This window comes from Phragmites australis, chromosome 2 (assembly GCF_958298935.1).
Source record: "Phragmites australis chromosome 2, lpPhrAust1.1, whole genome shotgun sequence".
Classification (NCBI taxonomy): Eukaryota; Viridiplantae; Streptophyta; class Magnoliopsida; order Poales; family Poaceae; genus Phragmites; species Phragmites australis.
Genome location: NC_084922.1, coordinates 6,682,736 through 6,696,457, shown reverse-complemented (window position 1 = coordinate 6,696,457; position 13,722 = coordinate 6,682,736). Strand labels below are relative to the sequence as shown.

Here is a 13,722-nt window from a genome sequence, read left to right as displayed (position 1 = left end):
AGTATAAGTAAACTAATAAAAGTGGTTTCTCTAATTTTAGAGGTGTGATATGTAAGTTATGAATTAATCTAGTTACAACACATTTACACAATCATGCATGTTACAATAACTATTTTATGAGTTTATGTATTTTTAAAAGACATAGGATCATGTAAAAAGACTAAAAAATTGGTTTCTAGATTAGCAAAGAATTAACTATGCATTTAACTAGGTTTCGAAAATATTTTTTTCATAGAAAATATTTAACTTTTTATGAGTACAAATAATTTTATCATATATATCATGTTACAAAGAAATCAGCAAAACTTGTTTCACTTGCTTTGAAGCTTGGATTAATTAGTTACTGATTTTAAAGATTGAGCTATTTTTTAGTTTTTTTATTGAACTTCACTCAAATTTGAGAAATACGCTCGACAAATCGGAAAATTCGACTGGTTTTCGATGAATCCGTTCAAAATGTGGTAAATGCAGAAAATTTGCTCGGTAAATTGGAGAATTCCCTCGATTTTTCATGGAATTTGACCGGTTTTTGCAGACTGATTCTGTCGGTTTGTCTCTAATTTACAAATTTGATCATGTGAGTTTATTCGAATTCTCACCAAATTTTGATAGATTCTTTTATTTTTACGAATCTTGGAAAATCGTTGAGTCTCGATTTTCAGTATCAAACGGTTTCGTAAACCATGGCAATCATGCCCAAGTTTTCATGCTTCAATTTTATAATCTTATCCTGTTCGGGGTAGAGCAGTTGGGGCCTGATTGCGGAGCAACACAAGTGCCACAGCTCACCAACTCTCCCGCCAAATCCTCTTCACCCAAACCAGCAACATCTTCTATATACCTCGGCGCTCCAAGAATCCTCGCAACTTGCGATCGAGTACGTCCACGGCCGGCCATGGCGTTCCCCTCCCTCGCCGGCTTCCTCGCGCGCCGCCCGCTGCTGCTCTACGCCGCCACGTGGACGGCCGTCGCCACCATGGCCGTGGCCGTGGCCGCGTTCGCGCCGGAGCTCGCGTTCGTCTGGGCGGTGACCCCCGGCGCGCCGCTCTCCAGGGCGTGCCCGGGTGGCGGCGATGGGATCAGCGTCGGCCTGCCGCTCGACGGGCCGCCGTGGGACGTCGTATGCGTGCCCGTCGGCATGTTCGGCCGGGCCGCGCCGGACATCGTCGTCCCACTCGCGTTCGCCGTCGTGGTGGTGGCTGGCGCTGTCTGGTTCACGACGGCCGTTGGGGTGTGGGAGGATGACGATGACAACGACGAGGCACCAGCTGCTACTGTAGAACAAGTGTAGGCTGTGATGCTGGATCAGTTAGGATGAAACAGTGATATTTTGTGATGTGTATATAAATCTTGCATCTTGCTGTCTAGTTTCTGATGTTTCAGTGGCAACAAAGTAGAGCAGCTAATGTTGTTCAGAATGTAACAACATGTACTGTCATCAGAGTTCAGACACCGAAAGAAGAGAAAGTTTCAGGCAAAAGCAAATCTGAAAGTAGGTTGGTTTCCAGGCCATACTACAGTAATTTCAATCCAGAACCTGAACTGCACATATATTGGACAGATATTAACAAGAGTACAGGTTGATCTTTGCCAGGATCTAGGGAAGCATGGAGATTTATTTGTGAACAGTATGAGGTCCACCATTAGGCAGTTCCTATGACCACTGCTACATATTAACCAGTCATCACTTGCAACACATGCTCAGCAGTATCAGAACACTTCTCTGATCCAGCTTTTTGGGCACTCATTCTGCAGACTTGATGAGCTCTTCGCTGAAGTCCCAGAGTTGCTTTGCCAACTCCTCGCTTTTCGCTGGTTTGCTCGTCTTCTCCAAGTTGCAGTCAGCAAAGTACTTTCCTGTCACACCCCTGAGTTGTGGGTGGAGTCCTACATAACAAGTAGTTGCTGCTCCCTGAAAAAATATATAAAATAATAATTTCAGAACGGAAATTGCAAAACAATGTTAAGTTCATTTCTTTCACCCTGTGACAATGTTTTCGAATACAGTTACAGTCAATGTTAGCATTATGAGGAAGACTTGGTTAGAAACATGAATTGCTAAGATCCGGTCCCAAACCTGGGGTACATTCTTCCACAGTATGTAAGTGGCAACTTGAAGTACCTCTGCAAGTGAAAACAAGGTGTTTCAGAACATTATTGGAACATAAGCGTTCCTAGCTAAGACCTGAGAACATAGATTCTCTGTGAGAAAAAAAGAGCAAGAGAGCATACTCATGAGAACAAAGGAGTGCCTCATCAAATTGGTCATGATCAATCCAGGATGAACACAATTAACTGTGATGTTTGCTCCTTCTTCCTGTTTTCGTCATAGAATTAATGATGCATCAGAATGGGATAATGAGCAGGATGGCACAGAATTTGAGAATCAGGAGTAGGGTTAAGAGTTCTAATAAGTGTCCACTGGTTGACAAACACTCAGCATACATCACAATGATGAAAACTTTTTTAGCATGTGAAAGAAGAGGTTGAATGGAATGCTGATACAGATCAATATCAAAGGGAACTAGAGCCTAGATAATCTCTAAAGGTCATAATAATATCCAACACAATTTCTCAATGTCTGAAGTTATTTGATTTCCAATTTCCCATAGTTAGATTGGTATTGCTTACGAGTTGCCCCTTATGATTAGCACTTCATATGTTTGTTTCAAAAAAAAAATGATTAGCACTTCATAATCCGCTTTCATCAAAGGTCATCACATTCACGACAATTTCAAAGCTGTCAGTTTGGGAGCCAAGCTCCTTCACCGGAAGAATCGGTCATGTTTGCTTCTGAAGATTGGTATTGCGAGGGCTTTCGATTCAGTTTCTTGGATTTTCCTTTTCGACATGTTCGGCGTCTTGGCTTCTCTAGGCAGTGGATTAATTGGGTCATGCTGCTGCTGTCAACCGTGAGCACTAAGGTGCTGATCAATGGTCAGCCTGGGTGTAGAATCTGCCATGCCCGTGGCCTTCGCTAGGGCGACCCTCTTTCCCCCCTTTTGTTTGTGCTCGTGATGGAGGCTCTCAACGCCTTGATCTCCTGTGCTGACAGTTGTTCGCTGTTCAAAAACCTGGGCGCACCGGAAATCAAGAACAGGGCTTCGCTATATGCGGATGATTTGGTGGTTTTCATATCCCCTTGTGAGCAAGACTTGGTCTTGATCAAAGGCATCTTGGATGTGTTTGCTGCTGCCTCCGGTCTCCACTCCAATCTGAACAAATGTCAAGTGTCTCTGATACGGTGCTTGGAGATGGACCTGGAGTATGTGCAGCGTTTCTTCCCTTGTCGGATCTCTGATTTTCCAGTTAAATATCTTGGAGTGCCTTTGTCTTTGGGGAAGTTGCGCAAATGTGATATCCAACCTCTTGTCGATGCCGTGGCAGACCACCTGCCCACTTGGAAAGACTACGGCTGGCCGCATCGTTCTCACAAAATTGACTCTCACGGCCATCCCGGTCTATATGTCTATCGCCGTGTGCTTGCCACCATGGGCAATACAAGCTATCGACAAGCTGCGCCGAGCTTTCATCTGGCGCGGCACCGATTCGGTTTCTGGGGGTTGCTGTCTTGTTGCTTGGCTGAGGGTTTGCCGTTCGCTATCGCTTGGCGGGCTGGGGATCCATGAGCTCTCGTACCTTGATCTCGCGCTTCGTCTACGATGGGAATGGTTGCGACGGGTGGACAACTCACGCACTTGGGTGTCTCTGCCGGCGAAGGGTGATCGCATCATCAAGGCAATGTTTGAAACCTCCTTCTCGGTGGAGATCGGCAATGGTCTCAAGGCCCTTTTCTGGACCGACAAATGGCTCGCCAGAACTTCAATTAAGCTTATTGCGCCTCACTTGTTCAGTGCGGTCATCAGTCGCAACGCACGTTCCCGCACTGTGGCAGAAGCTCTTTGCAACCGCCGCTGAGTCCGTGACATTACAGGCTCTCTCTCGGTTCTCGTCTTGGTCGAGTTCCTAAGGGTGTGGGACACGCTGGACACGGTCGTGTTGTTAGAAGTACCGGACAAGTTCGTTTGGCGTTGGTCTGCGAACCAACAATACTCGCCATCGTAGGATTACAGGGCCTTCTTCCTTGGACAGACGGAACTCCCTGGGGCCAAATAGCTATGGATGTCCAAGGCACGGGTAAAATGTAAGTTTTTTCTTTGGTTGTCTCTCTATGGCCGGTGCTGGACGAATGATCACGTTCAGCATCACAACCTCAGGAACGGAGGTCCCTGCTCTCTCTGTTGTCATGCCACAGAAACCATTCATCACTTGCTCTTGGGATGTGTTTATAGCCAAGAAGTGTGGTTCCATCTGTTGAGGCCGGCACATCTTCAACATCTCGTCCCTACAATGGATTCCGATTTGGTCGGCTGGTGGCTTTCGTCGCGCAAGAGGATTCCTAAGAGCTTGTGCCGTGGTTTTGACTCCCTTTATTCTGGCCTCCTGGTGCTTATGGAAGGAGAGGAATCGCCGCGTTTTCAATCGTTCGACGGTTCTGGCGGGCAATTTGAGCTAGGCAATTTTAGAGGAAGCTCGGATCTGGATGATGGCTGGCAACACCGGGTTGCTGAACATCTTGCAGCCGCCTTAGCGCCTTGTCCGAATGACCGTCGCTGTTGGATCTTGGCCGGGAATGATCAGTTGTTGCAGTTCCTTCAAGTTTAGTTCTGGTAGTAGCTGGTTGTAGGTCGCCCTTTCTTATTTTTGTAATCGCAGCTCAAGGCTTTCTTCGTTTCTTCAGTTTGCCTGCTTGCCTATGCTTCTTGCCGTTTGTCGGACAAGGAACAGGCCGTCTATAACCTCTATTTCAGCTTTTCCTCTTAATGAAAAAACATGCCCAGGCATGTTCTCGAAAAAAAATAAAAATAGTGCAACAGGCAAAATCATCATGGCCATGATGGACAAAACGTTTGTCTTCAGGTTTCTATCCTTCTGGAAAGAGTAAAAAAATGGAGAACATTAGGAGAACAAAATAATACCTTAAGCCGTCTAGAGAGCTCCTTTGCATGCAGTAAGTTTGCCAGCTTAGATTGTCCATAAGCCATTTTATCGTGGTATCTGCCAATAAAATATCGTTATTTGGAGTTCCATCAATAGTTGATACCTACAAAGAACCATAAAAGCACATACATTTTCTCATCGTTGAGTTTATCAAACTGAATTCCATTTGGATATGTATGGAGGTGGGCAACTGATGACAAGTTCACAATGCGACCCTCAATACCCGTAGACTTAGCAGTGGCTTTCATATTATCGAGGAGGAGATTGGTAAGCAGAAAGTGTCCTGAGAAAACAAATGTCATTGCCAGACAAGCAATTTTTAGCTGTTTCAACTTTCAAGAAAGACATGTTAACAGTGCAAGAATACCGAGATGATTGGTGGCAAATTGCATCTCAACCCCATCTTCAGATAGTTGAAAAGGGCAAAACATCACACCTGCATTGTTTCTGCAGAGCAAAGAAGGATTCTGTAAGGCTTTATTCAGTGTAACTTAGACAAGGAAAGCGCTAAAAATGATGTGTAACTAATATACATCTAAGCTGAAAAGAAATTTAACCAAAGCACAGGAACTTTTCATATCAAAGTAAGACAAGTGTAACAAGAGGTGAAGAGGGTTACATCAAGATGTTCAGAGGAAGATTCATCGAGTTGAACTGGTCCGCAAAAGCCCTGACAGACTTGAGGGAGCTCAGGTCAAGCTTCAGAACATCAATATGTGCTATTGGGTTTGTCTCCATGATAGTCTTCCTTGCTTCTGATGCAGCCTCTGTGTTTCTCGCGGCAATTATGACATGGGCTCCTCTCAGGGCGAAGACTCTTGAGGTCTCCAGACCAATGCCACTAGCTCCTCCTGAAAGATGTCAGTCACAACTTTCAATAACAGTCACAACTTTCAATAAATTTAGCACGGGAATAGATGTTCGACATCTTAGGAACGAGGACTGATAGTGATCAACTTAGATTTTACTCAACTAAATTGATGGCAGGTGAAGACTGTATTTTAGGAAAGGGAATGGTTACAAATGCATCCCTAGAAGAAATTATTCTGAGCTTCGTGAATAAGAAACAGAAACCCATGCCTCATGAATAAGAAATATTAACTAGTCCCAATACAGAGCCCTCTACATGTTGGTACCAGATTTTTCGACTCTTAATCAGTTATGTGCAAAGGTTACTGTCCACACTCAGGAATTACTGTTCATGCGCATGAACAGTGCCCGGCGGCCTTGTAGTGCAAGTGATGTTATGGCAGGAGGTCAAGTCTTGCCATTTAATTAAGAGATAAGTTTGGTAGAAGTTAGATTTGATTTGGATTAGGAGATAGAGTTTGATTAGTTTTCAATTAAGCTAGAGATAAATTAGGTAAGTTAGGATTTAGAGTTGATTTAGGATTGTAATCTCCGCTCTCTAGGGACATCCGCGCATCAATCAAGTAAGAAAAATAGATCTAATTCTCAATCCCCTTCTCTAGTCTCCCCCAATATGCTGTCTTTCCAATCTATAGCCTAATCTCTCCCCTAGCAACCGATGCAGTTCGGCTATCCTCCCAGTAGATATTTACCCTAACATTTGGTATCCGAATCCAGCTAGGGTTCTATTGCCAGAGATGGATCTCTTAGTTAAATGACAAGCCTTTGACCTCCTGAGCACTCTGACACCCTTGACTGAAAAATCCTGAATTACTCTCCTTCCATACATCCCAACACACATAAATGGTAATGGTATCAAATTTACTCCCACAGAAGCTTCCAACATATCCCTCCTTCTATAGCAACTATTTTTATTTGCAGTTTCATCAGTAAATGAATCCTCATCATGTAGATACATGTGTATTTACTTTTTTGAAAATTAGAACATTAATCTAAAGTCTTAAACTTCTAGGAAAGCTTCCATGTAAGGTTGAACTGGCAACCAACTAGGATTGATTCTCAATAAATGCAAATAATCAACTGGCAACCAACCATAGGAAAAGGGACCAAATTTCCAACTTTTGTGAAATTCAAGCAAACAACTAAGCCCCCAAAACAGTATAGTGAAATGAAAAGGATAGAGGATGATAGCCATCTAACTGAAAGGATCCCGCCACTGTAGACCTGGTTACACTTGCAATAGGCTTAGAGTTACATGGAACGGCATTGCTGTGAGAAATTATGTGCGAGAAAAGGAGAGATGGAAATGTGCCTGCCAATTCATAAATTGTGGTCTCATCAAAATAATGATACAAGGACCCAGGTGCAGAGTTAGTGCCACAGCATCTCAGTTCCCCTCAACTTTTCTTTGTACACGGAGAAGTAGTTATATTAATAAAAATGTGGTACTTAAGACTTAGGAACTCAATAAAATAGTACAAGATTATATTAGTGTGATGTTACTATTGGTGAGATGCTTGCGATTCTGATCAAAAATGCCTTTTTACCATGAAAGCACAAGATGCATCTCAACAAAAGCAGGTGTAGTTGCCAGTTAGTGCTTGTAAAAAGAACAAACAACATTACTCTACAGACAATTGATTCAAGGTCACACAAAATAATTGTACTTAAAGACCACATGGACCCTAGCTCAAACTCTCCTTTTCCACACAAAAAAGAAGAAATATCCAGATTCCACACACCAGGAAAAAAAAAGAAAATCCATTAGCCCACTGCAATCTAACCACAATGTTGAGCAGGAAATCATCATCGACATAACAACATTGAACTTTGATACATAGAAGTCCTTTATTACTTGTGCATCGAGTTCTCATGTAATTTTACAGTAAGATATAGGTCGTTGTGACAAAGAGATGTTAATTGGTAGTCAGTTCACTGTTCACAGGAAGACTGAACGTCCATCTCAACTAGGATTTGTGCAGTTGTAAGAAAACTAGTGCCAACAACACATGGTTAGCAGTCAACTACATACGAAAGGATATTGCAGCACCGTCATAAATCCAGAAATAAACCCACCTTTCCGACTATCCAACGCACACACCGAAAGAGATTTTTGTTTAAAAGAAAAACTGCTGATACAAAAAGGGCGCTAGATGGTCACTAAAATTACACACAAATCAAACCAAGAAACCATTACCCAGTTTAGTATTACTTGGCAATTACAAAGCATTGAATTTTCAGTTGCAAGTTCACAGCATCAGTAGAGATCTAAGCAGCAGCATTAATCAGGACACCATGGCGTCGAGCTTTCAACAACATAATCATCGCACATCCAAGATTTCAGAGACAAGGCTGCACATGCAAGTATATCTCAACAACAACTACCAGCACAGCTGCAAGAAAACCGATGACAACAACACATAACCAGCAATTAAATCAGGGTGCACGGGTGACATGCCAAATAAATTAGGGGCATTTGCAAATACTTCTCTGGTTTTTTATTTTTTTAAAGATATCACTCGAATGACAGTTTGAATAGTATTTTTACAATTTTTTTATGACAAACTAACAATAACATCAGGACCAGTTTTAATAGTATTTTTACAATTTTTTATAACAAACTACCAATAAATTTCTTTACAATTGTCCTAATAAATTAGCAAGTAAAAGAACTCAAACTCACTTCACCTCCCCATCCGACACTTAATAAGGGATAGATGGAGGATCCAAACCACCCCAATTACACAGGAAAACTGACGTTCTATCCAAGAAACATCAAAGCAGAAAGGCACGGCGTGTTCGCACCACCATTGGTCTCGTGTCATTAAAAAAGGAGCAAACTTTTTGAGGAATCTACGGGCTGATTAGTGATTAATGGTTTATAGGGGAAGATTAGTGATTAATGGTTACCTGTGATAACGACGGTGAGGCGGCTGGCGTCGACGCCGGCGGTGACTTGCTCCGCCGTGGACGCCGACCCGAACCCGCTGGCGCCCGCCTTGCCGGTGATGAGCGACAAGATACCCATCGACTCGACCCCTCAACGCCAACAAGAACTGAACCGGACTGAACTGAACCAAACTGCAGGAAAACAAACAAGCCCAAGAAAAGAAAAAAGGAAAACGTTAGCCAACAAAGTATAACCAATAAGTGCAAGAATCACGCAAATCTTGGCAATGCCACCACCTCGACGCGCCGCCGGATTGTTTATTGCGCCGGGGAGTGGAGCGGAGGGAGGAAGCAGGCGTGCATGGGGGGAGGATGGAGAGGGAGGGGTGAGGTTATTTATGGTTGGGGCGCGGATAGCAGTTTGGTTGGGAGTAGGAACGCAACGCCAACGCCAACGCCAACGCCAACGCCAACGGTAGTGAGGAAAGGGAGAGAGGAGAGGAGAGGAGGCCGGCGGAAAGGAATTGGAGTCGGATCGTATTGGTGCGTGAAATGATCTGATACTACTAAGTACGCACGCTTGCCTACCTGGGGAATTCTTGGACGCCAAGAGACAGAGTTCTCTAGAGAGAGAATAAAAAGTTATTCTATTTCAGAAAAGAAAACAAACGTTCAGACAGAGAGAGGTGTTCGTCGTTTCCCAGAGAATTTTACTTGTGGGATTGCTAGAGTTTTTCAGTACTCTCTCTCTCTCTCTCTCTCTCTCTCTCTCTCTCTCTCTCTCTCTTGTTTCTAGATTTTAATAATTTGAGTTTATGACGTGTAAACTTGGTAAAGGAAATGGATTAGAGGTCGTGCAGTGCTCTTTCAGGGATCGGCCAGGCGCGAAAAATCTGAAAATTGTACGAGAAATTTACAGTGTTGTAGTTCATCGACCTGAGTGACATTGAATTTGTTCGTAAATTCTGGCAAAATAAGTTGAAGTATCTGACAACTTGGCAAATCTCTTCCATGTATGATTTATTTGAGTGGGTACAAACTAGGCATAGTTAGTCTTGTTCGGGTTAACAGGAACATCAAACTAAATTTCTTTTTCTCCGAAGGAATTGGGTCTAACCCAATTCGAATTTGCCCTGAGTGTCCCTGTTCCCACTTTAAATGGTGTTTATTTCCTCGTTTTTTGAACGGAAATACAGCAGGGAGTGCCCTACTGTTGATTTTTATTGATAAAAAAGAACGGAACAAACAAACAAGCAAAATAGATTAACAGAGAAGAGAGAACAACAGGCCGGGGGGGCGGGGGGGCTATAAAGGGAGTAGCACCAAGAAGAACACGAAAAACTGAGGGGGCTAGGGATTTTGTTGAGATGCAGGAGGATATCGTTTACCAAACATTCTTCCAGCTACTGAAAGAAGGAGACTCATGTCTGAAGTTTTTTGAGTTTCTTTGTTTCTAAACCTCCCAAGCTGCAATGAGGAAGGCCTCCATGAAGAAAGGATAAGGGAAGTTACTCCTAGCTTGCTGAATCTGCTGAAGAAGTCAAGTTGATGATCCCAAGTAATACCACAGTAAGACCAACAAGCAGCACTGGAAGAAAAGATAGGTAGTTTCTTCCACATTGAGGCTACAGAGAATGCAGGTACTTTTACACATATCAAGCATTGAGTTATCTATTGTTTTTAGGATTTGGAGCATAGTTTGTTGGATTGACTCCCGCTTAGTTTCCACTCAAGCTCCGCCACTGGTTGGTTGTATATCAGAAGGGGCAAGAACAAGGAAACAGATGGCCCGGCTAGATTTCGTTCCATCAGGGAGACTGCTTTCCACATGCAATTGTTTCCGTTCCACAGAGTAGGCCAAGGAATTTAACACCACAGGGCTCCATGCTGCCATGTGATGAGCAGCAGCTGCACTACAGCATACAGCAACGCTCATCTCATCTTGGGGCTCACAGTCACAGTTCACTCCAATCTCCCCACCCCACACTAGGCAAACACTTCTTCGCAGATGATCAAACAGGCATGGCTTGCTGCCAGCTCCCAATCTAAATCCATTTTTTTTCTTTTTTTCTTTCTTTTTTGAAGCCGTGGCTTGAATAAACTTAAGAAGGAGGTGAGCATCCGAGTTCGAGCCCGGACAAGCGAGATGCTCGACAGCGTGCCCTGCCGACTGAGCAATCACTCGGTCCCCCTTCCCCTTCTGAGCTCTGAAATGCTTACACTGCTACTGCTATACATACAAGCAGTGTTATTTATACACCCGTGTTCAATTTTTTTTCTCGAATTGAACACCATGAATCCAAGTCAAATTCCAACACTCTCATCGAATTTCGAGTTTATTTTATATGTCTAAATTTTCTTTGCTGAATCGGATATTTGTATCTGAATTGAATTCGGACACCATCCATGTAATTCTGCATACAAGGGTCACTGTGTCTTGTCTTGTGGCGGGCACCAAGCTGCCCCTTGTGTCCATGCATGCATGTATAAGCATGTTGCAGATGATCTGCAGAGACGTTCCAGGGCTGGGAAGATCTCCCAAGTGATGGCGACCAGCACGGGTCTGAGTGGCCTCTTTCTACTAGCTCCTTGACCATGCTACTGTACTTGGTACGAATGGATGAAATCACTGGAGGCCGCCGGTGCCGCAGGAAGGATCGTGATGCTGCCATCTGATGGGCTTCAGGCTTCAGCGGCTAGCATGGCTCCTGCCTCCATCCGCATCCATGTGGACTACTGGGCCTGTGCTGCGTTGGTTGCAGCGATCCAATGAGGAAGAGCTGCTGCGTTGATTGGTTGCAGATTCTAAGAATCTAACACTGTTCAGGCTTCATGTGACTTGACCATGTAGATGCAATTTTTACTTCTGGTGTGGAAGATTTCAGACAGTGAAAAAAATTGTACCCTTGTATTACAGTGTACATTGCAGAGTAGAATTGACGAGCATTTTTGGATCCTGTATCTTCCAAAATCAAGAACCTACATCCCTTAGAAACAGTTCATCACTTTGGAGAATATTTTTACTCATGCATGGTTGAGGATGATCCTAGGGACAGGTGGTCATGCCAGCCATGCTGCCATTGTTGCTAGCAATAATAAAGCCCTATTTCCGTGGGACTCTCATGAGCAGCTTTAAGCTCACCTGGATCTGGAGCGAACACTAAATGGCTGCAAAATTGGGTGAAGAATGGAACAAATCTGAGTTTGCCTCACAAATCAAGAACACACGCCACTTATAGATAGAGCACTTTCAAGAACAATGTTGTTTAGACATTCAGGTGGGCAGTTACACCACCTACATTGTTGACCGCAGCTGTTAGTACATGTAACCAAATAATCACACTTATCATCCTCCAATTTTGGATAGAAACGAAGGGGAATGGTGCAACGTTATCCAATAAAACAAGCAGTGCACTGAATGAACGAAAAATTGGGTGAAAAGTAATGAAGATATGATTTAGGGCTGTCAGTGGCGCCCTCAAACAAGTCATTTCTCAAAAGACATTCTGACACTAAAATTAAAAGTAGAATGGAAAAGTTCAGATGCTGATGCTATATAAGCAAAGCTTTCTGCAGTAATAAGCAAGTTTGTTTGCAAGAGAACAAAAGAAAGCTAAAGGATACATTTGGACAAAAAAGGTTCAAAAAGGATGTTTAACTCAAATTGGTGTAGAACCAAAGTTGTATCTGATGACAAAGGTACAAAAAGGCAAATAAGACAGGAAAGGAAAATGTAGTGGAACTGTGGTATTACTACTGACCTGCATAAAATGGGTATTCTGGGCACGCATTTAGTTCGTGTCAGCACAATTAGGTCAAGCTGAGCCCTAAGGGTTTCGGCATAATTAGTTCGTGTCAGCAAAATTAGGTTTGCATGTGCGGCAGCGGTACAAAAATGAATTGAATGTTTCTGAGGTTAATAAAGAACAGTCGATTAAAAAAAAAGATGCAAGCTGCTTCAACATCATATCACATCTCTTATCCTTCACTCTTTTCCACTAAACATTTTTGGAGTAAAAATTGGTGATCATGTATCAGAGATTAGCTCAGAATTTATACTGTATATACCGAACATGTAAACTAGTGTCAGTGTAAAATCAAGTAATCGCATGAGAACACTGGAAGAAACACAGTTCAGGAAAGATAAAACATTCCACACTGGACGAAAATGCTAAGAATGCAAGAATGTGTAGCACTTCACTCTTGTGGCTCATTACCCATGGAATGTTGTCTGAGCTACTAAGGTCATCTCCAATAAATACTTAAAAATTTATTTTCTATAATAATATTATAGTATCCTCTAATTATATTATAGTACTCTATTTTTTACATCTTCAATAACTACCATATTTTCTATCTTTCATTACTCTATTTCATTCAAACTTACAGTCATATATCTGTGAACAGTGTTAAGGAATAAGAGAATACCTCAAATTTAAGATACCTCCTTCACACCTGCAACATTGTAGCACTAGATGTTGCCTCTACTAGAGTACAACAGGAGGCAACATAGACATCAAAAGTGTTTGCTACAATGATGCAGGTGGCGTTTGCTACCTCTATTAGAGATGGCCTAAGCAAATACTCTAAAAATTTATTCCCTATAATACAATTATATTATCTATTATTTTTTCATCTCTAGCCGCTACTGTATTTCCTACTTTCTATTACTCTCCTTATCTATTTAGACTTATAGTCATCTTCTCGCTACAGTATTGTCGCAGCTCCGGACATGCCGCAAATTTGTCATTCCCCTCGCTAAAGTAGCTTGCGTCGCATCAATGTAGTGACACTGTAGCACTCGATAACATTTCTGCTAGGATCCCATATCAGTTCCTGTAGCACTTGATAGCAGAGACTTCTTAAGGCCAACTCTAGTGCTACAGGAGCCATGCCGATGCCAAGCGCCCGCAAACGACTCCAGCGGAAGCCATTTTCAGTGCAATAGTGAAGCGGCCAAGC

The 13,722-nt window shown here is 42.9% G+C and overlaps 2 protein-coding genes across 2 annotated transcripts; one reads left to right on the top strand and one right to left on the bottom strand.

The window, feature by feature from the left end:
* The first annotated feature begins 749 nt into the window (after positions 1 to 749).
* Positions 750 to 1,309, top strand: LOC133896591 (uncharacterized). Its single transcript, XM_062337193.1, has one exon. The coding sequence runs from the start codon at positions 896 to 898 to the stop codon at positions 1,289 to 1,291; it is 396 nt and encodes a 131-aa protein (XP_062193177.1). The 5' UTR covers positions 750 to 895; the 3' UTR covers positions 1,292 to 1,309.
* A 214-nt stretch (positions 1,310 to 1,523) lies between these two features.
* LOC133896580 (short-chain dehydrogenase TIC 32 B, chloroplastic-like) lies at positions 1,524 to 9,446 on the bottom strand. Its single transcript, XM_062337181.1, has 9 exons — positions 9,058 to 9,446; positions 8,782 to 8,952; positions 5,621 to 5,852; positions 5,369 to 5,448; positions 5,131 to 5,284; positions 4,980 to 5,058; positions 2,233 to 2,317; positions 2,078 to 2,124; positions 1,524 to 1,912 (listed from the first exon to the last, which is right to left on the bottom strand). The coding sequence occupies exons 2-9, from the start codon at positions 8,897 to 8,899 to the stop codon at positions 1,745 to 1,747; spliced, it is 963 nt and encodes a 320-aa protein (XP_062193165.1). The 5' UTR covers positions 8,900 to 8,952; positions 9,058 to 9,446; the 3' UTR covers positions 1,524 to 1,744.
* Positions 9,447 to 13,722: the final 4,276 nt, after the last annotated feature.

Coding starts and splice junctions, on each gene's coding strand:
- LOC133896591 (XM_062337193.1), top strand. CDS start 896: ATGGCGTTCCCCTCCCTCGCCGGCTTCCTCGCGCGCCGCCCGCTGCTG.
- LOC133896580 (XM_062337181.1), bottom strand. CDS start 8,899: ATGGGTATCTTGTCGCTCATCACCGGCAAGGCGGGCGCCAGCGGGTTC. Junction 5,853..8,781: donor CCTCACCGTCGTTATCACAG/GTAACCATTAAT, acceptor GACATCTTTCAG/GAGGAGCTAGTGGCATTGGT. Junction 5,059..5,130: donor AAACTCAACGATGAGAAAAT/GTATGTGCTTTT, acceptor TTTTATTGGCAG/ATACCACGATAAAATGGCTT.